Here is a 27,687-nt window from a genome sequence, read left to right as displayed (position 1 = left end):
ACACACACACACACACACACACACACACACACACACACACACACACACATTTCAAAATAGCTTCTGCGAGATCATTTTAATGGACCATATCTATCATTTTAAGTATACTTCAATTAAGTATACTATCCATCAGTGGTTCCCAACCTTGGGGTCAGGACTCCTTACAAAGGATTTCAGGATAAATCTGTGGCATTAAGGAAAATAAAAATAATACATTTCTGCTTTGTTATGTATACTTTATAGTATATTCTTATCCTTTAAGACTTTCCTTTCTTTACATAGATGCAATGTTTATGCAATTAGTATCTATTTAAGGGGAAAACAGGTTAGGAAGCACTGCTTTACGTTAATGCTATAATCATTTAAAAAACTTGCTGTAGTGGTTTAGATGTCTGAATTGCACCTATATTATCCAGTCATTGGGTTGAATCTATTTAATAAACAGTATGAAAATCAACTTGCCACATATTTAACATCACATCTGCTTTTGTTGATGTAAATGTTTCTGTTGTGCTGTAAAAGCAATTGTAAATACACATCATTTAGAAATTTTTGCACTACAGTACTATGAAATCATAGCATGGCAAAAAATAAAATGATTTTCATGGCGTATAGAAATGAGTGGAAGCCAACAGCTGCCTGGAGGGTATGATACAAAAAAACCTACTGAAAAAAAAGTGGAACAGTTTATATGGTGTCCAATCTCATACGAACAGCAATACGACTTTTTGATGTTCAACTATGACCATTATCTTTTGTTAAAGCTGCTCTATACTTTTTACATGAACGATGGATCAAATGATTGTGAAAGGGGTTGCTTGTGTTGAAGGGAATTATCACTGACTCTGCAGGTCCCCATAAGCTTTACAGAGCTTTTTAGCTTCTTTCAGCTCATTGTTTTGGTTTTATGACCCACAACGTAAATGTTTGGTTCAGCCTCACTGCTCTCATCAACTTGTTTTCATCAAAATAGATTGATTGCTAACATATATGCTATTCTCGCAGCACTAAACAGCAGAAAGACCAAGTTAGAAACTAGCTAGTGAAGCATTTAGTGGAGAATTTAGCAGCTAAAGAGCCAGATATGTCCCTCAGAAGATGGTGGAGGGAAAAACAGAGATAAAAGAGTGAATACTGAAAATTACATTCATCAGGTCGTCAGAAACATGTCTCCAAATGAATGCTAATGTTGCACTGTGTCTGCTGGATGTGTAAATAAGCTACTGTTTGAGAACTTACTTGCCATATTAACTTTATGAGGTCAGTGTTGTGTTTGCAGTTTGTTGTGCTGCCCCCAAATGGCCAAAAATCAATTACAAAAGGAGTGCGGGACTTTTGTGTCCGTCTTGTGGCAGTAAGAGTAAAGTGGGCCGTTCGGATGTGATTGCCTGACGTAGGCATGCAGCACGCTCTTTTACATCCTGAATGACACAAGATAGGACCGGAAAAACAGATATGATTTAACGGTCCACCAGCTAAAAAATATATATTTTTGACAGTCCACCGGCCCACTGGGATTTGTCCCAGTATGCCTAATGCCCAGTACACCACTGGTCGTAACCTGCTATTTTGGCTGTAAGACAGTGTCACACAAACCCCAGTGAAATGACTGAAATGACTCATTTCACAACCAGAATTTGGTCCATTCATGTGCTCCAATAATATTTGGGAAGTCTAGAAGAGCCACACAATTAATGACCAAACACCCAGCACTGGAATGTTGCACCTGACATGAGATTTACAGTGAGATTTAACTGGTGGTGATCAGCATTGTGTCAACCTGTTTACAAGGGCTTGAATGTAATGGATGTTTATTTTTTAAAAGGTCAGCACTGCAGATTTAGTTATTTCCATAACCATACTGTACATACAACATTTGGATATTGTAGGAGCAATTAACGTGCACTGAATGTAATTTTGGGTTTTTGTTGAAACAGCCAATGTCAACCCTCTTCTTGGAAAGTCAAAGGGTTTGGTTTTTAATTAGATATTTGCTTTCTATACACATACAGTGTCTGGAATTACAAGTATGATAGGAGGAGTAAGAGCTTGGCGAACACATAACATAAAGTCAGCCAAAAAAGACTTTTCTGTAAGTTAAAAACAATGACTATGAATTGTTTCAATCTCAGTGCAATGTAGACACCATAGATCTTAAACATATTATTGCTGTAGTTAGAATTTACTCTACGCGAACAAAAATTTAAAAGTCAGGTAAAGTTTCTGGAGCATTCACTTGACGCCTCTTTGTCAGCAGGTACACATATATGCATGTACATGAACACAGACACTGCTATGCAGACAGACACAATTCCTTGGTTAGATATTGCACTATTCTCATCACCCACAGCAAACTCTGGTAGATTTCCTAACATACTGTACACCTCTTGCAGTATCTCATTGATTCCCCTTGTAAGTCCTTCTGATCACTGTAGCAGCACTTTACCAAAAAAAAAAAAAACTCTCACAGAGTCATGATAAAAAATAAAAATAAAATAAGAGACTGAGTATGATATGCTTGACACAGCTGATTGACAGTCAACTTCCTGGTTCTAAGCGAGGAACTCAAAAAAGAAGGAGGCATCATGTCATTAGCATAAAACAAACTTGTGGAATCACTTGGCAGCCTTCTGTTGATTTGGCTTCCAGTGCGGCAGTAGCAAGTTTCCTGAAGAATGTCGATGCCTCTTTGACTATTCCTTCTTCTTCAAATTCCTTTGTTCTAGTTTTCTTTGTGCCTTTGCTGCCTAGTTTTCATTGGGAAAAGCCTCAGGACTAGAGTCCTCATTATCACTGAGAACTTCTGTGTTGATGAAGGTCCCTGCAAGTGATGCACCCAGGCCCTGTTTGACAGGCGCCATCTCTGAAAGAATGATGTTATCATGGTTGTTCACCAGCGTGGCCTTGTCCATGATCTCCTTGCTGTGCTTGGACACCACGGCATCAAAGAAGTCGTACTTGTGTGACAGCGTTCCGCTTTCAAATAGATACTTTGTCAGGTAAGAAAAGGCCACATTTGCCAGGAAGGATGCCAGCATGGACACCGTTTTAAATGGGAACCTCTGCTGGACAAAGTACTCTACATCCCCTGTGAGGTGGTGGATCTTCTCCTGGTTCACCCACCCAGGGTAGTAGATGAAGGGAGGGAGTTTGAGGTAGGGTTCCCCTCCACCAATTCGCAACAAAAGACCAAAGATGTAGGCAGCCACAGAGCCATAGGTATTAGTACCCTTGACAAAGAGTACACTGAGAAGTTGAGGAAAAATGATGACATAAACCAGGTCGGAGCTCAGGTACCACAGGCCATACACTGATCCTGTTAACAATGCCATCGCAGTGGCGAGAGCTCCGAATACAAAGATGGTGAAGCGCATCACCCAAACAATCTCACGATCTGAGGCCTAGAGGAAAGAAGAAAGGGATAGCAAAGTGAAAAAGGAAGCATAAAATGTATAGAAGACAAGAACAAGAATAGGGAAGTATGAAAAGAGAGGTCAAATTAGAATAAGTCTACAGCCATGCTAGCAGCTCGTTATTGTTGCACTAAGACACTGTGGTCCTTGCATGTTTGCTAACATTAGCATGCTAACATGAGTGTTATTTGTTAAAACAAATTTCAAGGTCTGCCTATTTTCATCTGCGTAACATTTCAAAAATCAGACATATTCTGTCTCAAAATGATGCTGAAAAACTAATCCATGCATTTGTTACTTCAAGGCTGGATTATTGTAATTCATTATTATCAGGCTGTCCTAACAAGTCTCTAAAGACTCTCCAACTGGTCCAGAATGCAGCTGCACGCGTTCTGACAAAAACTAGAAAGAGAGATCACATTACTCCTATTTTAGCTTCACTGCATTGGCTTCCCGTAAAATCAAGAATAGAATTTAAAATCCTTCTCCTCACTTTTAAAACTCTTAATGGTCAGGCTCCATCATACCTTAAAGAGCTTATAGTACCTTATGTACCTACCAGAACACTGCGCTCCCAGAACGCAGGCCTACTTGTGGTACCTAGTATCTCTAAAAGTAGAATGGGAGGCAGAGCCTTCAGTTATCAGGCTCCTCTCCTGTGGAACCAACTCCCAGATTCGGTCCGGAGGGCAGACACCCTCTCTACGTTTAAGAGTAGGCTTAAAACTTTCCTTTTTGGGGCGCGCAGGTGGTTGAGTGGTTAGAGCGCATGCCATGTACGCAGTGGACCCTGGTTCGAATCCCGGCCGGTGGACCTTTACTGCATGTCACACCCCCCTCTCTCTCCCATGTTTCCTGTCTGGCAACTATCAAATAAAGGTGTCTATGCCTGAAAAAAGATCTAAAAAAAAAAAAAACTTTCCTTTTTGATAAAGCTTATAGTTAGCCAGCTCCTAGTTTATGCTGCTATAGGCTTAGACTGCCGGGGGACTCCTACCTCCATGATGCACTGAGCTCCTCTCTCCTCCTCTCTCTCTCTCTATCCATCCATCTATATCCAATAACATTCATGTACTATTAATGCATTCAATAACCTACACTTCTTCCCCGGAGTTGTCTGTGCTTTCTCATCTCACAGGCAATCTGGGGCTGTAGACGTCCGGATGACAGATTCCAGTCCCGGACCTTCTAGCTTCAATGTTTATGAACTATGTGCTTCTCTCTCTCTCCTATTCTTGCTCTCTCTCCCCCCTACCCCAACCGGTCGAGGCAGATGGCCGCCCACTTTGAGCCTGGTTCTGCCTGAGGTTTCTTCCTGTTAAAAGGGAGTTTTTTCTTGCCATTGTCGCTAAGTGCTTGCTCATGTGGGAATGTTGGGTCTCTTTAAAATTAAAACCTGAAGAGTTCGGTTTAGAACCTGCTCTATGTGTAAAGTGCCTTGAGATAACTTTGTTGTGATTTGGCGCTATACAAATAAAGATTGATTGATTGATTGATTTGTTTTGCAGGTATTTGCTCATAAACAATAGTATACAATTTAATTTATTTAATTTAATTTAACCTGATCATGAATATTTGTACCAAGTTTAATGGCAAACCATCCAATAGTTGTTGAGACATTTCACTCAAAACCACAAATGTCAACTTGATAGTGGTTCTACAGAAAGGTCAAGGGGATCACCAAAGTCAGGATTCACACATTGCCATCCATGAAGCCACACTGCTAGCATGCCTAAAAACAAACTACACATCTCATATCTATCATTCATTTGATTGTTGTCTAGAGTTTTGGGGTTTGGTCTTGTACTGTATGAGGATTGTGTATATTGACCAAGTACAATCAGTGTAGATTCAATTTGTGCTGTGTTTTTTTTGCTTTTTCTCAAGAAAATAATTGAACACATTTGAAAACCACTGAGATGAAACTAAAATAGATTCATCGATTGGCTGACTGATGCTTGCAACCACTGGCTAAAACTGTGTTAAAACGGTTTGCATTCTTACCGACTGCCGAAAGGCGAGGTTATAGATGTTCCTCGCAAACATGGAACTGGCTGAGAGAATTGATGAGTCTGCTGATGACATGACGGCAGCCGACACCGCCCCCAGACCAAAAAAGGAGATGTAGGGCGGACAGAGGTGCTGAAGCACTATGGGAAGGATCATGTCTGATTCATCCTTATCCTTCGGCGGGAGGGACCCATAAGTAGTCTGGTTCCAGTCTGGAAAAGGAAATGAGAAACACAGTCACAAATGATCTTTATCGTTTTTAAAAATGGAAATGTGGAATTATTTTTTAAATCTGTATTCATCACATAATTGAAGAGTAGTTTACTTTCTTTAACTCAGTTTTACTGCAAACACATCAGAGTACAAATCAGGTTTGTTATCAAGAGCAGAGCTACTTCATTGTACAAATCAGAGACTTCGAAGGCTAATTCTCCCTTTATAAACTGATCAGTACTAGTCTTCGTGTACAACTATATCTACCAGTATTTTTCTGAATTTTGACTTGTGTGAAGCAATGTCATAACATAACCACAGCTGAACAGGCTGTGCGTTTTTAATCATAATGAGGCTTGGCACATGTTCCTATGTTGAGATTAATAAAAGTATGTTCCTGGTCAACCTTTTTCAGTGGACTGATAACTACATTACAATTTCCCACTGACCCTTTGGCTTTTCAGACAAAGGGTTATGACTTTAACACCTTATTATAATGGCCCCTGTGAATACAGCTGTTTTAGTTGCTGAGAAACAAAAAGGGTGTCACCCTGTCTGTGCTGAAATATAACACGAGCAACAGTAATGATAAGAGGGATAATTGAAAATATGTCATCTAAGTAATATTAGCTATGGTTAATACGCTGCCTCTGGTCCAACAAAGCATAAAATATGAATCAGTGTTGAATAATGGATTATGTAAACTTATTGCATTTTAATTGTAAATCTGATTAATAATCATTTCATTAATAATGATTAATGTCTGTGGGAAGCCAGTGATTCTAGTGAGACATTCTGAGCTGATTAAATATGATTCTTCAGAGGGAAACACTTCAGGGATTAAAAAAAGCAATATTTTTTAAAAATAAATAAAGATTAAAATGCTGGCAAGTGTTTTATCCAATAATCCATGCATATTATTAAACTTTGGCTGCTGATTTCACGTATTTTGGTGCTCAAAGAGAACAATTAGATCACAGAAACTAGCAGGTTTAACTCCATAGTGAAGGTGTTCAATCAGTTGGTCTACAAGTCTCCCAGCTGAATTGTGAATAATGTCTGCACTTTCCTTCATTTTCCACTACATTCCTGTCACCACCTTCCCATTCAGTGGGACACCACTGTGCTCCCATCTCTTTTTTCATCTTAAACCCCCGGACAGCCCCCTTTTTTTCCATTTCTTCATCCTCCAGGGGTAGAAAATCTGTGTTTCTCTCCCACTTCCCCTGGATATTCACAAGCAGCAGTTGATTAGTGTTGGTTATACATGAAACAGCTTCAGACAGACCAGATTAATTAGCTCCCCTTCAGATGTAATATTCACTAAATCTGCATGGTCTGATGGCTCTCTCCTTTGCTTGTCGTGACAGGATCCGTCTGCTGTTGTTTACCCTCCAGACACTCTATTGCATCTGCATTTTCACATCTGAAAAAAGGCTACTGTGGTGTAAACAACCAAGTGAGTCATCGTGTTCCCTTTGATCACACTATCCTGTTTAAATAAAAGATCAAATTCCTGGATGTTTCGATTGTCTTATGATGTTTCATTGACTGTTTAATCAATGTTTGTGTCTATGTGTGTGCACATAATTCATGGATCAGTGTCCGAGCTCTGTGTTTATCTGGGCGATCTGAGGTAACAATTAAAAAACCCCATTTATCTTAAAGCTTAGAATAACATACTGAATGATCTTAATTTGAATAGCATGGAGTTGTATTAGAGGCTGTTAGTATATGCAACAATATTTAATTAAATAATCAAATCTGAAGTGACAGACTTGAGTTTCTGTACTTTTCGAAAATGCCCATGTAAAGCTGATTTGGTGAATTCACCAATATACAGTAACCTTAAGTCCAATGATGGCCCAAAGAATATGAGTGTGTGTTTATTTACCTGTGGAGGCCCCTATAGCTCCTATGAGGACAGAAGGGACAGCCATGACCAAGCAGCCAAAGGCAGCGATGAAGGAAAGGACCTGGGCGTAGGTAGCTGAAGAGGCAGAAAGAACCCGTTGAAAATAGACCTGCCAGGGAATCCCCCCCAACATCTAGAAACAGAAACACCATAGTAAATACAGACACCAAACCAGTGCATAACAGTCAGCTAGACCACCTCTAAAACAGCAATGAGAGTCTTATTCTTACAACAAATGTGATAAATCTGTTCTGAAACATTTAGAGGAAACCTGCACCTCGAAAAGAAAGAAAGAAAAACGACAAAGAAAAATGCCCTTTGCTGTAGCCACACCATAAATGTTTCACATAAATGCCCAGCCTGCAACATTTGACAGATTAACTGGCTTTGATGTAAAATAAAAATGTGTATGCAATTTAATTAATTTTAATATACTGTCTTGTAGTGAAAGCTCTGGCTTACCAGCAAACAGAAGTTGTCCGCCCAGAGCCATTTGTCTTCAGGTACAATCTTCCCCAGCCAGGGTGACTGGTAGATTGCCTCCTTGGCTGAGACACTGATGTCCGCCACGGCAGGATTGGACAAGGCAAAAGGCACGCTGATCCACTGATGGTGAGAAGGGCATCAGAATACAAATATTATTATTATTATATACACATTTAGACACATTAATATGTTTTCACTCTTAAAGTTGTTGACTCATTGGATCCAAGTTTGGTGCAATGTTTGTTTGATATCATTTAACATTAGCAATACAGTAGACTACAAATCAGATATTGCATGTTCTCTCCAATCTGGCCCACCTCTGATATGATGCATAATTATAATTAATGCATTTTAACCACCATACATTTTGATCAGATTCTCCTAGGAACCTAGGTTTTAGGTGGACCTGTGAACACATCTGCTTGGAAGCTGCCCCTCAGCAGACTTCCACCAGCTTTCGGGGCTACGTCAACAATTCATGCAATAAACTATAATGGTAGGATTTTACTACTACAAGCCAAAATCCGATTGGAAATGTGAGAGTGAACAACACATGGAATAATCTTAGCAACAAATGCCATGGTACAGAGAATAGTCTATAGGCAGGATGAGCTGACATCAGCTTGTCCCCAAAGGTAAGAAAAAATATCACAAATGAAGCATTCAGAGCTTGATGAAGCCTGAACTTTTGACTTGCAGGGAGCATTTCTACATAGTTTAACCTCACGTTTTGGAACCATGTTTAGGATAGATATCCAACAAGAGGTTGTGATATATAGCACAACAAGCTAGTAAACCTCCAACATGTGCAGTGATGTCTGCCCTACAAGGAACTATTCTGTGGAGACTGAAAATGTGATTGCAGTTATTAGTCTTTAAAACCATCTCTAAACAAACTACCACGACCAAATCTTTATGAGGAAGTAACGTGTCACCAGGTGCACGGGTGTGGATTATTTTTATATTTTTAATAGTTTTTGGGCAACAATGATGGAGGAATAAGATATATCAGGCACACACACAATACTTGTAAGTGTGATTAACTCATTGCTGGTTCGGCTCTGTGCATGATATTTGTTGACAATAAGAAAAATATAGAAAATTCCCAGCCATATCCTTTAATCATTCTGCATTCATGATCAAGGTAGGTGTTGATCCCACAGTGAAACTCACCAAGCCCAAAAAGATACAGAAGAGTTGAACCACATCTGTGTATGCAACAGAGTAGAGACCTCCCACAAGAGTGTAGAAGATAGCTATCAGAGCTGAGATCACCACCGACATGTTGATGTTGATGTCCACGATCACGCTCAAAGTGGCACCTGTGGGCCAACACATTAAATTCAGTAAACACAATCAGAGTGAAGTGGAAGCATATACTTGAACATGCAATTCTGTTAAATAATCACCTACCCAAGGCAGATAAAATGGCTGCAGACCAGAATATTTCTCCCATGAGTGCAGGGATGAAGAGCAGACCCCCCATCCTTTTTCCGTACAGCTGCTGGAAGGGATCCAGCATGGTGACGTATCCACGTGAACGCATGGGTTTGGCAAAGAAAAGGCCACCTGGATGATATCAGATATTATATAGCAAGACAGAGAGATGGTGTGAGAGATCATTTTGGGATGTGTAGGCAGCCAACCTGGATCAGTAAAATTGGATAACTTGAAGTGTGTCTCTGGTACTGAAGTTGTGAGTTTATAATGACCTCACAGAACTTCTTGTTTCACTTTTTTCATTTCATTGTCTTATGCAAAACAATACCGACTTGAAATGGGCTTCAGTTGAGTAATCCAACACAATGATTATCAATTGGTCAAAGTAATGTTATCATTGAGTAATATGACAGCTATTGCAGATTGATTAGAAAGGTCTCCACTGCAATGCAATACAACAATCGTGTAACAATGGCAAACATGAGCAAATGTTTTTGGTGACTGATTATTCCTCACCATACCTGCAATACTACCATAAAATGAATGGCAATCAATAACTGAGGTAAAAAAGGAAATGCATGTTCAAGTATAAGAAATGATTTGTAGCAGATGTTGTAAAACATACCTACTGGTATGGTCTGTAAAGTATTTTGATGCTGCAACCACTGTATTCTTATAAAGGTATTTATAGCACTACACTATAAATGTCTATGCAGAAACTGTTTGGCAAAATAATTCTTGATGTTTTCATAGTACCATAAAGACATTGGTTCTTACCTACTACCAGACTCAGAGCGTAGCCAAATGGTGCCTGTGCCCAAGCCAAGCCGTAGTCCGGCAAGTAGACATACTCTGCTGTCCCATTGATGTAGCCTCCACCCACCCAAGTGGCTGAACACCAAGAAAAGAACAGCAAGTGATGTTTATAAAAAAGGACACACTTTTTAAATGTTTTACTTTAACTAGTCATGGTTAACACATTGATTCTATTCATAAGAGCCATAAGTGTCTATTTGGGATGGCTTCGCCGTTGTGATAGAACAAACTGAATCGGGGAGTCACCCTAAACCGACAACAGGTTGCTTTGATGTAGTTAGGTGATAGACTATAGAGCACATAATTTTAGACATCTAGTCATCAGTTAATGCTTCATCAGCTGCAACTTAATCGCACGCGTGTAATGTAATGAAAGTTGTGGCAAAAAATTATATTTGCGCGTAAAAGACTGATTTATAGAGTTGCCAGTCTTCTTCTGACTTCATATAACAACTAAAGGTGACAGAATAACTCAACCAACGATGAACACCTCCCAGAAAACAGGAGTTAAAAGGTGAGACTACTCGTGGCTGACCGACTCAACTTACCGGTCATTGTGAATCCACCCACGAACAACCCGATGTCTCTTCCCCCAACCATGATGCTCTCGCTCCGGTCTCCGCCTTCACTAACCCCGGCGTTCTTGTTTTTCCACGCGGCCCAAATCCCAACGAAAAGAATCAGCAAATAAAAGATCACGATAGCTACGAGACCCTCGGCGTGGATGGCCATCTTCCTTTCGTCCGCGTCCTCCCGCCGAGATCAGGTGCTGTTGAGCGTAGAGGACTGGAAACTCATGGAGAGAACTGCATGAAGAGAATTAAACTAATACATTTCTAATTTTTTTTGTCAGTGATCTCAACATCAATCATTTTACAGAGGTTTTATTTGTGCCACACCACTTTTATCAGTCCAATAACCGTAGAGACAGTAATTACATAAAAAATAACTATTAATCCCATCATCAACTTTAACACTGACCCAAGCATTTCATTTGAGGGAACCAGATTCTCAAAAGGTACAAAATTAGATTTGTACTAATTTGACGGTATATAGTGAGTAGCCACATAATTTTCCAATCGTCTAATACAAAGTAATGCAGTAATGTCAAATTGTGACAATTATAATATCCCCAGTTGACCAAAGTAATACCAACAGATACGGACACAAAGTCAAGCCGATGCTTTCCCTGATTCAACTTTCAAAGGAGGACTCACTAAAATAGAAAATGTAATTAATCAATTCCAGTGTTTAATTAAAGAAAACAACCATAGTATTGCATTTTAGTACACATTTCCAGTTGTAAGCCTGTTTTTCATACTAACTTTTGTTAGCAACCTCTTAGAGGTTAAATTAAATTACCAGACGAAGGTGTGATGAAGTTCCTGCCACCACTACTACAAGATAATAACAAAAAATATAAAACTGTCTGGTGGTAATAACATTTACTAAAAGACAAACAAATACATTATTGGACAAACGATCAGGTGGGGCTGAGATTTTTTAAATTGGCATTTTGGATCTACTGTCAATACTACAACGACAAAAGATGATATTTGGACTCATTTTTAAAAAAGCTATAGCTTTACTTCACCATATCCAACTGACGCACAGCAGAGGAAGAGAAACAATCGGCACTCCACAATGCTGCATCAAATCAAAAGATTTGAAGTGTGAAAATATAAAATAAGAGCTGGTGGTGTTGATGAGATGAGTTCACAATTAATTAATGTTGCCTTTATTGTTCAGCTTTAAAGAAAAGGCAGTTTTACGCGCGCCTTACTGTCTGACTCTCATTACTCACTCAAACGACGGTGCAAGTTTGTGCGCGTAAAGTCTGTCAATTTACTACATATTCTAGAAAAAAGTGTCCAGACTGCTGTGTAGCCAAATAGGATTTACAAATCTGGACCAATAGGCTTGTGTTTCCTGAAATGCCGACGTGCGTAAAAGTCATTCAATGCTTTCAAAATGTGACTCACCTTAAAAGAAACTGCGAGGCATTAACCAAAGAGACTTAAAAAAAAGATGCATAAGGGTTTAGTGTCCGATGTGCTGCATCACTAGAGTCAAACCGAGGGTTTCAGCTGCATGTTACGCTGACACCATAGTTCCAGGAGGCCGGTATTGAATTATTGATCTCTCTTTAAATCAACATCTGTCACTATGGTCAAATGCAGTTGCATTCGGTCAACACATATGAGTTAATAAAAATAATGGTAAAAGAACTGACATTATCTTACCTTTCCGTTGGAGAAACAGGTCCAAATAGATACAGGAGCAGGGCCTCAAAAGAAGATTAAAAACAGTGTCAAAGATGATTTCTGGTGGTTAGATGTTAGGGGTATCACACTGTAATTCTCTTGAACGTCCAGCCACAATTCTCTTATGTTGTTTTTTAAGTCACCAATGCTCGTCGGAAAGGGAGAGAGAGAGAGAGAGAGAGAGAGGAGGGGGGGGGGGGGGGGGGGGGGGGAGCCAACGAGGAAGGAGAAGCGGGTGGAAGGGAGTGAAGGGGTGGAGATGAATGGGAGTGGTGGGTTTATTGGGTGCTGTCAGGGTGGGTAGATGGTGGATGAATGTCTTCCAGGGCAGGACGAAAATAGCACCTAATAGAGAGTGGCATGACGCACAACCTCTCCGGGAAAGCTTTCCAATATCATAATATCATATTGGCAATGGATGGAACCTTTACTTTGCCAGGTTACATTTCAGGCCTGATTTACGATCTTGCGCAGGCTCCTCCACGATTAAAGCATCGCTTTTATTTCGCAAACACTGGCTGTACGATGGTAATGTTGAGGATGGTAAGCCCTGCTTTCGATTACATTTTCATTTTATGACCCACCTTTTCGTTTAAGAGCATCAATCCATTTCCAAATCCCTCAAATTTAAACATCAGAACTGCCATATCAACTCGTATAAACAGAAGTAGTTAAGTTTCGGAACAAGCAATGACAAGCAAGGACCGTTTTGTTTGATACACTGGTAACACTTTCAATTGTATGTTAACAAATACATATGTATTTAAATGAATCAGATGTTTTATCTCAGTTTTAAAATACAATAGCAGTTTTTATTATAAAGATAATTACAGTGACAAAAACGGTAACATCTTGAGCTATGTAAGTGTTACACCCTGAGTGACTAACATTTACCTTTACATTTATCTGTATTGTCTGTTCACAGGCTGCCTTAAACCATAGCTGGAACCAATAATAATGAAAATGCAATCTCTACAACCACAGCAGCAGCACCTGTAATCATCAAGTGTTACTTCAAACACTACGTTGGTCTAGTTAGTAGATGTTTCTTTAGAGCGACCGCGTCGCTGTCCATGGTGCTGAAATGTACTTGAAGAGACAGAAACCCACAATACAAACCTTTTCCTGTCAGGGCATCATCGTTTTCATTCAGTTCCTGCATTTAGACTTCAACAATTGGGTCTGTGGTCCTCGATACATAGTTAAACTAAATCATAATTTGGCATTTACACTCACAGGCCACGTCATTAGGAACACCTGTGCAATCTAATGCAATACAACAGCTCTGCCATAAATTCTATGTTCACGAAGCTTATACATTTTCATTATTTGGGGTGTACTGGGGTGCATTATATTGAATGGTGCTCCAAATATTTTGTCCACTTCATTAACGTAGATGAGGGGGGCAAAATATTAGGAACACTTTTCAATATAATGCACTCCAGTACACCACCTCAATTATAAACATAAAGTAGAATCATAACCTTTCTGACAATGTAAACAAAACCTGAAAAAGTATAAGCTTCGTAAAAGTAGAATTTGTGCAGTTGTTGTATTGGATTGCCTTCAATTGCAGAGGTGTACCTAATAAAGCTGCTGCTTAGTGTATCTGGGCATGATACTATTTCTGTCTCATTATATCTAAAGGAACTCCACTTTGATCTGATAAAAATGTATTTAAACACTTTACTAGAAGAGTTTCACGCCCTAAGTTCCCATAGGCCTTTTCTTAATTTCATATGACATGAAATGTATTGTTCGGTAGACCATTATTAGTTCCTTCCTTGGTGCAAATTAGGATGTTGATATATTATAGTGTGACGGCTGGAAATAAGATACCTGTTTGTAGTACCTGTGTGGCTGACAGGCTGCCAGACAGAGGTCACCTCTAATTGGGAGGTTTTCTTCCAAGTAAGCCCCAGAACTACATCTCATAATCTTACAGGTAGTTGTGAGGAGACAGCCCAGCGAGGAATGTCTCACAGGAGTCACAAACAGCGTAATCATTTTAACGATTTAGACTCTAGGTAAGTGCGGTTTATAAAAGGTAGCAATTCAGGATACACCAAGCAGCTTCTAATATACGGTGTCCACCAAATAATGGTCTAAATGGATGAGAGGAAGCTCCAACATGGGTCTTTGGGCTGCCTACTCAAAAGAGTTTTGTCGCCACCCAGTGGTTTTCTCAAACTTTACTAACATCTCTGTATAAGGTTTAAAAATAAATTAGTAGCAAGACATATTCTAAATAAAAACCAACTGGAAAGTCAGGTGCTCCTAAAGCACAGCCGAGTTTCCTCAAAACAATTCATTGTTGATTTCAGTCAACAATAACTGTACTTATTACCTTTTTATACTACGAATGAATAGGACCTTTTCACAGTGGATATTTTGACTTGTCATAGTGGGAAAAAAGCACACGTTACTGTTTCACATGCCAGGCCAATGAGTAGACATGAACAATACAAACTGTAATGTTGCCATCAATTAGTGTTTTTTCCTACTATGAGCTGTCATACAGAGAAATGTACCTATAAAAACAAATTTATAAAGATATTCAAAAAGTATTTTTATCTTATTATCTGTGTATAAATTATTAGTAACTGATATTAACTGGTTTTATTTTCGTTGGGGTAAAATGTATTTAAAGACTGAAAACTGGCACAAAATATCATCAGTTTTATTTGAAAGTGTTGATATATTTACATTGGTTGGTTTTCAGAAAGAGTTAATTCAATGAGAAAGTTAAGCTACCACAAGGAAGTGACAGGACAATAGGTAATGCATTAACATGACACAGAAACACAGAATATGGGTTCAGATTCATGTCATCTCTGGTTATTTGCTGTGGTGTGTTGCCACCTTCTGGTCTTTCAGTCACATAGCAGCAGGTCAACAAGTCAGTTCTTTTTACACAGCATAGTTCATCATTTCTCCTTTTACTGCTTGTTTTGTGAGTATGATAAACATTAAAATATATAAAAAAAATATGTTGGAGAAGCATTCAGCTTGGTGTTTTTGGTATCTTTTTGATTCATGCACAGTGCTTGTGAGTTTGCTGTTATTTTGTTAGTACTTTTACGAGTCTTAGACATAGTTATTGAGTCTGTAGCCACTACTGGATAAGGAGCAAAGTGAGGGGGCATGATTGCCCTTAAGGGCCTCATGGGGCCTGTAGCGAGGAGCAGAGGGGTATATGTTGTCAAAGGCAGGGGGAGGTGAGGACGGTTGATTCCTCTGCCTATGGTGGGAGCTCTGTGACCTCTCACCACTGCTGCTCCAGCACAACACCATTCCTCCGGTTAGACTGAGGCAGGCTGAGGCGTAACCGAGATAAACAGCTAGGCCAATCTCGTACTTCATCCCGCTGGGAAGGAAGGGATCATAGAAATCCAAGATGACATCGTTGGTGGTCCATGACACGGTGACCAAGCAGAGAATGCCAGCACACAGAAAACAAATCCCCCCACTGAGCACCAGGGGAGACTTGATGAGTGACCCACGGGCGAAACGGGTGCACTTCATCCCCATCACAGAAACTATAAATGCCATGATTGAGGTGACACAAGAGAGCACCATGAGCGCACGGGCAGCCTAAAGTGGAACAGAAAAAACAAGCATTTTAAACAGGAGTCTGACTTACTAGTAATTTCATCTCTACTCATGATGACGTACAAAACTTTGAATAAAATGTGTACTACCTGCAGATCACGTGGCAGTGCCAGAAGAGATCTGTATATCTCACACTGGTAAATGCCTGTGCTGTGCCATACACACTCCATCCACAGGCCTTTCATGTAGGCGGTGGCTATGATGATATTAGAGCCAATATAGGCTGTGCTGCGCCAGTGGGGGAGCACAGTTGCAATGACAGTCCCCGAAAATCCCAACAGCCCTAAGAAAAAGCCAAGGAGCTGAACGGCCATGCTGGCCATGATTGGCTCACTTGGACACTCGGACAGATGCACAAACTGCAAAGTACAAAGTCACACAAACATGTAAGCAGACAATATAAAGTATATTCAGGTCTGTGTGGATCTGATCTGGCAAAATGGAACCATAAACACAGTAATAATGTAGAAGATTTAACATGAGATAAAAGGAAAATAAACGCACAGGAATAACTTAAAGCAACTACAAACCACCTCATAAAAAAGTTACACTTTCAGAAAAAACACTACAGTCCTTCATGCTGATGATGTGGCTGGATTTTTCCAGTTATCTGCATGGTCCCCAGTAGTACAGTAAATTCCACTGAGCTTACATCCAGTCACAGATTGTGAGTCATTCCTCCGTGTGTCTCTGGAGTGCAGGCAGAAAATAAGCTGCGGAAACTTTCAGTATTCCGGAATCAGTCTCTGGTGAGTGGCAGGTGACTGCATCTGTAACTAATGAGAGCAGTGTTCAGCTTCACCTGTTTGACGCTCTCCTCTGGAGGGCAAACCACAGCAGTCTATTTGTTAGGCTCCCTGCCAGCCCTCAGGAAAACAGAGAGAGAGAGGTAGGAAATTAAACATTTACAGAAACCACCCAAGCTTAGAGTACTGCTATAAACCACTAACTTTGAAAATGTTCACAGTACTGCTGGGTATTACAGAGAGAGGGACTGAATGACTTTGACGACACAGTTCTTGTGGCTGGTCCACAGACTGTGACAATAAGAAATCGCAATGACCGATGTAATAGTTTGCTAAATTAGATAATGTCTGATTTAATCTCAGACATTAGTTTTATATGTGCTATACAGTGACAAAAATCCTCCACTGTCTAGGCCACAACTTAAGATCACCTTCCCCCATGGAGAACAAGTGGGTAGTTAAGCATTTACTTTTGTCCACTTCTCTTTCCTTCTTAATGTTTTGGACAAAATGTTCTAGGAGAAAAAATCCTGACACATGAGCTGCCAATTTAATAAAAATGACAAACCAAGTCTCACTCAATGTATTTTAATTAAATGACAAATAATTAAACCTAAAGTGCAGAATATGTTTTGGTGGCCACAAGAATGAAACACAGTCACTTTAAAGCAAAGAAACCAAACTGTGCTTATATAAACGTATAGTTGAGACTTCCTTTGAGAACAGATCCTGTTTGTAAAGCTTGATTATTGTTCAGTGTTAGACCTGGCACTGTTGGGGCCTCTTAAAATATCAGAGATACAAGCCTCATTGTGCTCACTTAATGATTGACTACAATGACAGCAAGACAAACGAGCAACAGGAACCAGAGAATGGCTGTGACAAGCAGCTTATTTCACTTTTGTTTGCCTCCAAATTAGCCCACCAAAGAGCAGTCACTCTGTAACTTTCATAACTTTGTTTGAAACTGCAATACCTACAGTATTTCATACTGTAGGTATTGCTATCAATAAGGATATTTCACTTAGTAAATACTTAGTAAAAACACTCCACATTTGAATACTCACAAATGAGGTGATTCCAGGTTTAGAGAGTGATGGTTAAAGGTGTCCAGACATAACAGAAGTTTGAGATAAACGGGGCCATTGGCAGTGATGCTGCACTGACCGGCACCTTCTGTCTCTGATTCTGCCTCAGCTGACAAGACGTGACCGGCCAGCGTTAGATATCTTCCTTCATCTGCCACAGCGTTATCCCTGTCAGCATCAGGAGCATCATCGTGTCAGTTATGACATGAGTGACAGTCCCATGATAGCTTGTTGATCCAGAAAGATAAACAGGTCTGATGTCGACTGGAGCCGGAGACAGAGCGCTGTTACAAAGCAGAGACGGACAGAAGAGATATTGTCCTCGCTGGTTGTGTTTTTCCCCCCTTTTTTTTCTTTCAATACTACAAATCAGTGCATCTCCGGATGTGTTGGTGAATGAATGTGGACTGTAAAATGAAAAGAGTGCTTATACTGTACGACAGTACAGTATAGGCACTAATATAAACTAAAAACCAACAGGTAGAAAAACATGAATATTTAACTGCAATTAGTATTTAATCAGTGAAAAATAATACAACACTCAATCAACAATGCAAGGCTGAAAGTCAAACTGTACTTGATGTTAAGTTGACATTTTGAGTATGTGTGTATGATTGTGTGTGGTACATACTGTACGGAAAGCCACGTGAGGTCATTCACAACTGCAGTTTTATCTCTTGACTCTTCTTAGGACCATCTTCCTCCTCCGCAGTTCTCCTCTCTCTCCCTCTGTGGCCCAAGTGTAACCTACCGTGACATCCTGTTGGTATACAAGGGCATTTTCCCAGCCCTTCCCCAGGGTCCCTCATGGAGTATTCAGCTCTCTGTAAGAGCTCTATGGTGAGAGGGATGATCCTCTCCAAGGTCTGCCTGTGGGAGACGCCATTTGAATGTGGAACACTTAATAGTCTTAGTTAAACTGAATAATCCTGTGATTAGCAGCTGAGCATAGCTGGTCTGTTGGGCACCGTGCAGGAGGATAACACAACTATGATGGTGTGTGTAGAATACTGGCTGTCATTTTTTTGTGTGCTTTTGAGTCTATTCAAGTGAATGGAAAATGATCTCTACTACAAACTAGCAGATCTTAAAAGGTCCTGAACACCCAAACAAGTGTTTTGGTCATTCTGGCTGATTGAGGTCAGTTGGGGCGATGATTGGAGTTATGTGAGGTCAACTAACTTAGTGAACTAAAAATGAGGACACAGGTGAGCGCTGCCCCCAGCCTAACAGGTGGAACAACACCGGGGCAGACCTAGGGGGTGGCTTCAGGGGCTGTAGCCCTGAATGTTTTCTCTTTAATGTTTAAAGAGAAAACAATGTTTCTCTTTAATCTGTTAAAAAAATAAAAATGAAAACATTTAAAAAATGGTTGAAGTCACTTTTTATGAACAGTGAACCAGTTCTGACTGAATCTGACATGTATTAACATGTATTAAGAGTGAAACTTCTGAAGACATTTCAATTGAGGCAGTGTTACAAAGTGAAATTAAAAATTGTGAATATATTTTTCCTATTTTCAATTTCCTTTTGATCTAATTCCTTATTGTTATTTATTTATTTCTATGTGGATTGTTTTTGGAAAATTGTTATTAAGGACCAAAATATAAATCATCTACTACAACTACTGATGTTTGCAATAGCCATACGATGCAGTAAAATTTAATTCTACACATGCAAAAAAACAAAAAACAACCTGGATCTTGTCAACTCCTTAATCCACCTATAGGATAAAGAGCAAGAGGTCTGTTGGGGGTACTACTAAGTAGTAGTAATACCACTAACCCTAACCCATACTTATTTTTGCTCATAATATAGATATTACACATATCTTTCTTCAAAACACAGGGTAAGGAAGATCGATGCTCCTCACCAAGTCACTCCCCACTTTAGTCTCTTAGGTATAAACAAATATAAGTAATATCAAAATATTCCTTATGAGCTCCACCCAAATGTCTCCACCTGCATCTCAATGATTTCTTGTTGCGCGCCATAGGTTCACACAGATGATGACCGGTGCGTTCATGGACAATCCGTAAAAACTACTGTCTTAACCTTGTCACGCACACCTTACCTTTTTATTTGCTTAAAAATCCTTCCACACTAAAAAAAAAAAAGTTACTCTGAGAAAACGCATGTGAGACCTGAGATGTGTGTCATTTGCGTGAGTCTCACAGTCACAAGTCTCTCTCACAGGAGAGAGACTTGGGAACTCAGTTAAATAGCCAAAATTGTGAGCAGAAAAATCAGAAATTGAATATTTTTCACAGTGAATAATTTTAACATACCTTTGCTTTATTTATTTTTGCTACTTACCTTTTATCCAATGCTAATACTTTCTTACTTTTAGTGACATAAATTATTTTTTACAAATGGCCACTTACCTGACCATTACCCCAACCCTGACCATTATTTTCCGTGGAGACTCAAACACAGCGCGCTAGTATTTAATGATTTCGCGCCTTCTTCATCAAAGAAACCCGAGCTATCGCTGCTCACTGATAGCACTAGCTTAAATAACTTTATAATTACAATACTGGTAGGATAATCTTTTATTGTGACAGTAGCTCGTATTCCGTTCGTCTATAAATCTGTGGTTAGATAAATGTATAAGTTTCGATACATATTCTTTAGTTTACTGTCATTTTGTTGCTAATATAGTTCGTGGCTAACTAGCTAATTTGGTTAAGCTAGGTTAGTTTTTAATGGAATCTCTCTCTCTCTCTCTCTCTCTCTCTCTCCCCCTTTCTCTTTCTTTAATCCAGTTAATTCAGAGGTGATGGTGATGGGGAGAGCAGCCTCCACTAAAGTAGGGAGGTACACATTGACACACAAGTCTCAGCGCTATAAGAGGACTCTTCATCGGCCGGTGGGAACCATCATGACCCGCAGCAGGGTGAGGTGCTGTGGACACTTCCTCCACAAACTCCCCTCAGAGGTGTTTCACATGATCCTGGACAAACTCTCCGGTAAGTGTAGGATGGCCTGCCTTATTAAGTAAACTCTGAATATGCTCTTAAAAATGTGCCTTATTTCAACACATTCATCTGTAACCAGTGGCGATTTTAGACCCTTTTTATGACCCTAAATTTGATCTCAGCACCCCTAAAAATAAATTATTGTATTATACAACTTTAATTATTTTGCAAGCCTGTCTGTTAGAGATGGGACAAACACTTATGCTACAGGTTCAAATGGTTTTTATTTTAACAGCTTTAATGTTCTTTGGATAGTTCTGTCATTAATATATAGTCTTTCCCTCAGAGTTCATTAAGTATATTCGGGTCCTCGCTTAAGAAAGCTGTGATTGTTTATTCTGAACCATTATTATTATTATACATTATAGTAGACCACTCAACTACTGTATGTATTAATATTTATTGTTGTAATTTACGTTATCCAGTGAAATGAGTAATTTAGCAGGGGGTTAAACACTTGCAGGGCATTATATGTCAAATTCTCATTAGGAGCTGAGCCCCTCTAAAGGTCTGATCCTAGAATCGCCCCTGTCTGTAACTATATATAGATAAAACAGAGACATAACTTGCCCCCATGAAAAGTAGCTGTAACATTTACAGATAGCTCTGCAAATATATTGAAATAGGTAAAAATCAGATAGTCATGATTGAAATCCCCTGTAGATGAATTCTATTTAAATGACACATATTTTGTGTGACTTCTGCTGACTGAATCCCACATTACATAGAATAAAAAAAATTTCCATTATCGATTAATCTACAGGTTATTTTCTCCATTTGGTGAAAATGCTGGAAAATTTCCATCGTTGTATCCCAAAGATCCCAAGATGCACTCTTAATTAGTCTAGTTTTGTTCCGACCAGCAGTCCACAACCAAAATGTGCCTGTAATTATTTTTAAATAAAACTGCCTAAAACTTGCCCCCATGAAAGGTACTCAGCTGTAAAGTGGCTGTAACATTTACAGGCAGCTCTGTGAACCGTAGAGAATATTTGAACAGGTAAAAGTCAAATAGTCAAGAATGAAATCCCCTGCAGATATATTTAAATAACACATCAAAAACATTTTGTGAAGAGTTTTGCTGACTGAATCCCATTAAACTACATTACATAGAATAAGAAAAATACCCCAGGATTTTAAAATTAAGGCTGCAGCAAATTTCTATTTTCATCATTGATTAATCTACAGGTGATTCTGAATGATGACAAATCTCTTTTGGTGTTTCCTAAAGATCCCAAGATGCAACCTAACAAGTCTTGTTTTGTCCCGACCAGCAGTCCACAACCAAAAAGATATTCAGTTTACTGTCACAGAAGACTAAAGAAATCAGAAAATATTCTCATTTATGAAGCTGAAGCAACATAATGTTAGTGTTTCCTGATAAAAGACTCAAAATGATGAATCAATTATCAAAAATGGTTAGCAATTAATTTCCTGCAGATCAAGTAATCATTGCAGTTCTTGTTAGAATCCTGAAATTTTGTAAACTCATACTTTGGTGAGCATTTATGAGAACACACTAGATGAAATTTCCATACAATAAAAACAAAAGTTGAAGTAATTTCAAATCAGTCATGGTATTAAGATTTGCACAGCATAAACAACTTATACCAAATCAAAAGTTTTGCATGTGTGTACCAAAAAATATATCCATCTCTTCAGTTTAAAATCTACTTTTAAGACATTTTCTGCAATTGTTCCCTCAGCCTTGCCTTTCAAGTCGTAATTACTGCTAAATATGAATCAAAATAAATTTTAAGTTCAGATCTTAAGGTTCATTCATACACTTTTGTAGTTCATGACAACGTGTTTGTGTGTGCCAGTGAAGGAGATCAGTGTGTTCAGCATGGTGTCAAAGGAAATCACAAGTTGTGTCGTGGACTATGTCAACACCTTGTCGTGGAAGAATAAAATGATCATCCAAAGCTTTCATCAGTCCACCTGCCGTGAGCAGACATCCACTATTGAACACTACAGAAACCTGGGTGAGCAGAAATGTATATTCTAATGAATATTTTGTTCTTCACAGTATTTATGGGGAATTTACAACTGAAAGTCTGTCGGTTTGTGTCAGTCACTGCTGATAGTCTCCACACAATCACCACACATGAGTAAGGATATGCAAATAGGTCAACTGAGGGGATAGAAAGTCTGTGAAGAAAGTTTTTTAAACATTTTTTGGTGATGTGCTTTTGTGTTCAATGTCTAAGGTTTGTTGTTCAAGAGATGTACCCTGTTGCTACCAACAAAGGACAGGTTAAAGTTTATCTTCAGCAAGCTTTCACAGGTAAGAAAAGGAAAGGTGAGACGACCAACAACAGTGTGATGGATTTAATATTTTAAAGGAAAGATAATTACTATTATTTTTACTAAGCAGAAAAACATTTCTATAGTGTAACATGGTGGATTTAATCAGCCTAATTATATGACATACAGTACATTAGAAATGTGTCTGTTCTATATGTGCACATTGCAATGCGGTTGCTATAACAATATGTTATTAAATCCTAATATCTATTAACCTTGACACATGGTATTGATCTCATGAAATTGTCCATTGATCTCTTTCAGGTCCCCTGCTTCATGTTAGAGCAGTGTTCAGCACCAGACTGCATTGGCTTCTCCAGCTATGGAGTCTTCCTTCAGGTGAAAGCCCTCATACAAAGACTGAAAATCACATAAGAAACTGAAATCAGACATTGGTTACAGCTAAGGATAGATAAACACAATGATTGCTTGTGGATTCCACAAGTTAATGGAGTTAAAACTTAATTTCTTTCTTGAAAAGATAATCTTAGTTGCAGTCTAGTAAAATTGCATGTTGAAGATCATCAGCACTGATGGAGACTGTAGAAAATAGCTTTTTAATGACAGATGAGTTTGCTTCAGACTGTCTCATGATGCAAGCCACATTTCCCACAGGGGACAATTAATACAGGACTACTTTTTTTGCAGCTTATCTTTTATCTGAATTTTAGCTGCGTAACACTGCATGCATACTCAATCACACCTTCATAATATGTATTCACATAAGACACCTGCTGTATGCAGCAAAATATGATCCTGAATCACTTAAACATAATTTCAGGTGGTGACAATTAAGCTATTGTCCAAGTTTGAGAGGTCAGTAGGTGTATAACTGACCTGACATCTGAGTTTACATTTTCATTCTTAGAACGTAGTCATTTAATGATCGTTCTGCCTCATCGCTGTGCCTAAAAACATTTTAGCCTGGAAATATGAATGTTTTCTGTTATTGAAAACTTTAACGTATGTTCTGTTGATTACTCTACAGACGCTAATCGCAGGTTGGGATGAGCTTGAGTGCCACAGAGTGTTCATTTTCCTGTGTGACCTCACAAACCTGCAGCAAAAAACTGAATCAGTCATCACTGGAAAACCAGGTGATTATTTATTTTGGAATATTTTTCTCTCTACATCTGCAGTAATTATGTGTAGTTGAGCTCATAGGACTTGTTGTTACTTACAATAATCAGCATTCCCTTCATTGTGGTAGGCAACCTCCTTCTCTGGTGTTCGTTGATAAGCTTACAACACCTCTAGCAGGGCTTAATGGTGACTCCTGGCACCCTAGGTGCACCCCACCCCCCTTTGATGCTTACCTTGCAACCCAGATCAGGTTCTTTCTGTTCAGCCAAAGCCAGTTGCTGTTGCGCATGGCAGCCTCTGATAATGACCTTTTGGCTTGCCATAGGCCCTGTCCTCAAACTCCCATCTCTTTCAGGAAGCATGGTGGCTGGTTTGGCAACAAAACCTCTGCAGCCCACCTCCGCTGGGAGCACTTGTGCTCTTTAGCCCTGCTGCACTGCTTCAGCTGCTATGTGTGTACTTCAACCTTTATCATTCATACGCTTCAGCCACTGCAGCCTCCCAAGGCACAGTTAACTCAACGATGAATAGAGACCTCTGTGAGTTAGACCACAAGACCAGGTCCGGCCTGAGATTTGTTGTCATGATCTCTGGCGGAAGGATGAGCTTTTGGTCTGATGTGTCCAGCAGGCTTGATTCCCTTCTTGTAGTTTGAAGCTTTGGGAGTTGTCCTGCAGTGTAGAAGTTTTTTGAGATCTTACTGACTTAGGGTCTTTTACTGTAGAGCCTTGTAAAAATCTTTAAAGGCACAATACAACAAAACGTTTTTATCTCTGTCTGTCCTCAGGTGTGAGGTGGTACCAGGAGCTGCAGCTCCGTCTTTTCTGCCGTCAGGTTCTTTTGGACCCCTGGCCAAACCGGCCAGAGTGTCAGTTCTGGTTAATGCAGCTCCTGAAGCCTTGGCCGATGGTCAGCCAGGCACGCTTACTGTTCATCCTGTATGGACCCCTACTGCCTGAGGGTAAGATCACTTTTAGACATACAGTGATTATACAATCATTTCATTATTTGATAATTCATTTGAAATTTGATTTAATTTTACAATGTAAGGCTCTTACAAGTTAAGTATTTAGAAGCAAACCATAGAAACGAGTTGTGTCATGAGGACAAAATAAACCACTTGTAGTGATGTCGGCTTAAATTTCCAGGTATTCAGTTTGTTTGTTTTTTGATAGAAAAGAGGTGAAGTGTGACATAGTAAGTGAGTGAGTGAGGCTCTCTCCTCCATGCAGGCACCATCGGTTGGCAGGATCTAGTGGAGAGGGGACTGCCTCACAGTGCTCTATGGGACCTGGCCAGAGCCATGCTTCTGCTGTTCAGCAAAATAGAAGTCAAAGGCTGGACCACTGACTCGTTGCTGGCAATCTTGGAGGAGCTCATTGGTATGATTTTTCAAATGTTCTCATGTCAAAAACACCCTGATAGACATATAGAGAGATTACAGACGCCCAGGTGTTTGATAAGATATAAGATCTAGTAAGGAAGATCTCTTTGTTAAAGATTTAGCACTGAAGAACATTTTAAGATAAAATAATTCTCACAAACAAGCCAAATGGCTATTTTGTGTGGAAAAACGACTGGAATACAATATATTATGTTATCCAGCATGCCTCGAGCTAACCTGTGAATCTTAAATTGCAGAATTTATAGATTAATGTCATTATGTCACAAATAAACCCATTTTAACATTTCAATATATTAAATTAATGTGGTAATGTTGTGGATTAACTGAGCTGATTTTAGACTTGGTTGTTGTTTTATTCCTCATCCTCAGTTATTCCTCAGCCCTGGCATGTGGAGAATGTGGCTCGTCTCTTGGTGCTGTGTGGCAGCAGTCTCTGCTACACTGTTCTGGCCAGCAAGGCCCTGAACGGTCGAATCCTTGAGATCTCAAGACTCATCGTCAACATCATACTGGTGAGAATACTATTTATTTTATTTTATCATCAGTTTAATAGAGTAATGGAAGCCTCATTATGGTTTGGTATATTGGGCCATTATAGGCTTTTATTTGAGAATAAGATATTAGCAGGCGTAGTCCATCGTAGATTTAATGGATTTGATGCAGTTAGACAAGATATTTATTGTGTAGTTGATTACTGTTACATTAAACATAGATTGAGGAAAAGTGTGCATCTTTGCTTGAGGCATGTAATAAAATGAGTCATCTCCTCTTGTTTTGCCCTGAAAATTGCGATTCCTTTTTCCATGTCTCCTTATTCCTGTGAAGTGTCACGGGACTGAAACCTTTACCAGAATGCATTAGGCAGAGGGCAGCATTTTTTATTACTGTTATCATCGATGATCCACTACTAAAAATCTTGTAATCATTCTCGTTACTGTTGACATGGTGAGTGGATGTGAGGAGCCACTTGCACTGTCCATGGTGCTGATTGTGATTCATTATTCTGTTATTTAATTACAAATGTCAGCCTCCAAAAACTGCAAAGTGATTTATTTTAAAATGGAAAGTTTTTTTCTTTCTATTAACAATATGTACAATTGTTTCTCCCAGCTGGATTTAATGAAATGCTATATATATTTTTATTGTATATTGTGTGTTTCTTAAAACAAGGGCCTTGTTCTTATACTTGTTCATAGCAGGAAAAGCACAGTAAGTCAGGCTAGTTGTCCACTCTGCACATTAGCAGAGCCTAGGAACTAACACACCTCATAAAATTATTGTTAACTTAAAATTGTATTAGTTAAAACTATGCCAACGTCTGTTAATTCCTCATTCAGGTGTGTGAGAAGGACGGCTATCACATGAGCTGGGCGGTGAAGTTAGTGCAGCAGATCTGTAAGGTCTTCAACACGGCTCCTGAAAAGTTCTGCTTCATCCAGCATCTGGAGAGCATGTTTTCCGAGGTCACCAGGGAGTTCTTTGAGATAACTGTTGCAGGTAAGTTTGAGAAACTTTATGGAGTGAACATTTTATTTCATAAACTTTTTTTGTCTTGTTTTGACACCATAAAATAATCTTTACACAGGCTGGAACATGAATGTATGGGGAAAATTGGTTTGCATCAAGGAATATAATACAGTTCAATATTGTGATATTGCAATAATGAAAGTATGAAGAAACAATAACTACAGAATTTAGATGGTAAACTATCTTGGCACTGATCAAAACAGCCCTCTGTCTACCTCCAGGGTGCCTCTAAATCACATTTACAGTGAAATAAAAAGCCATAAATACCATTGTGTGTTCCCAGGAAACCATTTTGAAGACAGGGAGACTTTCCAGACTTTGTGTATCCTCCTGGACTCCAGTGCTCGCTTCCACACTAAATTCCTCTACATGTTCCTCAAGTAG

At 39.2% G+C, this 27,687-nt stretch overlaps 3 protein-coding genes across 3 annotated transcripts; 1 reads left to right on the top strand and 2 right to left on the bottom strand.

Moving 5' to 3' along the window:
* Positions 1 to 2,747: 2,747 nt before the first annotated feature.
* LOC133992938 (high-affinity choline transporter 1-like) lies at positions 2,748 to 11,025 on the bottom strand. The gene is made up of 8 exons (XM_062431738.1): positions 10,842 to 11,025; positions 10,255 to 10,368; positions 9,451 to 9,606; positions 9,211 to 9,359; positions 8,014 to 8,157; positions 7,531 to 7,684; positions 5,418 to 5,635; positions 2,748 to 3,401 (listed from the first exon to the last, which is right to left on the bottom strand). Exons 1-8 carry the CDS (start codon positions 11,023 to 11,025, stop codon positions 2,748 to 2,750), a joined length of 1,773 nt encoding a protein of 590 aa, XP_062287722.1.
* LOC133992939 (F-box only protein 47-like) lies at positions 7,086 to 27,687 on the top strand. The gene is made up of 12 exons (XM_062431739.1): positions 7,086 to 7,095; positions 8,003 to 8,163; positions 20,769 to 20,972; positions 22,805 to 22,966; positions 23,192 to 23,268; positions 23,553 to 23,627; positions 24,277 to 24,385; positions 25,159 to 25,332; positions 25,604 to 25,753; positions 26,146 to 26,288; positions 27,114 to 27,273; positions 27,587 to 27,687. The coding sequence occupies exons 3-12, from the start codon at positions 20,783 to 20,785 to the stop codon at positions 27,685 to 27,687; spliced, it is 1,341 nt and encodes a 446-aa protein (XP_062287723.1). The 5' UTR covers positions 7,086 to 7,095; positions 8,003 to 8,163; positions 20,769 to 20,782.
* On the bottom strand, positions 15,645 to 16,492 carry LOC133993242 (claudin-14-like). The gene is made up of 2 exons (XM_062432134.1): positions 16,259 to 16,492; positions 15,645 to 16,151 (listed from the first exon to the last, which is right to left on the bottom strand). Exons 1-2 carry the CDS (start codon positions 16,490 to 16,492, stop codon positions 15,645 to 15,647), a joined length of 741 nt encoding a protein of 246 aa, XP_062288118.1.

The sequence above is a fragment of the Scomber scombrus genome, chromosome 13 (assembly GCF_963691925.1).
Source record: "Scomber scombrus chromosome 13, fScoSco1.1, whole genome shotgun sequence".
Lineage (NCBI taxonomy): Eukaryota > Metazoa > Chordata > Actinopteri > Scombriformes > Scombridae > Scomber > Scomber scombrus.
Note: the sequence above shows the minus strand (reverse complement) of the source record. Positions and strands in the feature narration are given on the sequence as shown.

Bases quoted from the DNA above. Each gene is read 5' to 3' on its own strand.
- LOC133992938 (XM_062431738.1), bottom strand. From the start codon at position 11,025: ATGGCCATCCACGCCGAGGGTCTCGTAGCTATCGTGATCTTTTATTTG. The intron at 9,607-10,254 runs GTAAGAACCAAT...GATATCATCCAG, and splicing joins CGCTCTGAGTCTGGTAGTAG to GTGGCCTTTTCTTTGCCAAA. The intron at 9,360-9,450 runs GTAGGTGATTAT...GTTGGCCCACAG, and splicing joins AGCCATTTTATCTGCCTTGG to GTGCCACTTTGAGCGTGATC.
- LOC133993242 (XM_062432134.1), bottom strand. From the start codon at position 16,492: ATGGCCAGCATGGCCGTTCAGCTCCTTGGCTTTTTCTTAGGGCTGTTG. The intron at 16,152-16,258 runs GTAGTACACATT...GTTCCACTTTAG, and splicing joins CACTGCCACGTGATCTGCAG to GCTGCCCGTGCGCTCATGGT.
- LOC133992939 (XM_062431739.1), top strand. From the start codon at position 20,783: ATGGTGATGGGGAGAGCAGCCTCCACTAAAGTAGGGAGGTACACATTG. The intron at 20,973-22,804 runs GTAAGTGTAGGA...TGTGTGTGCCAG, and splicing joins GATCCTGGACAAACTCTCCG to TGAAGGAGATCAGTGTGTTC. The intron at 25,333-25,603 runs GTAAGATCACTT...TCCTCCATGCAG, and splicing joins TGGACCCCTACTGCCTGAGG to GCACCATCGGTTGGCAGGAT.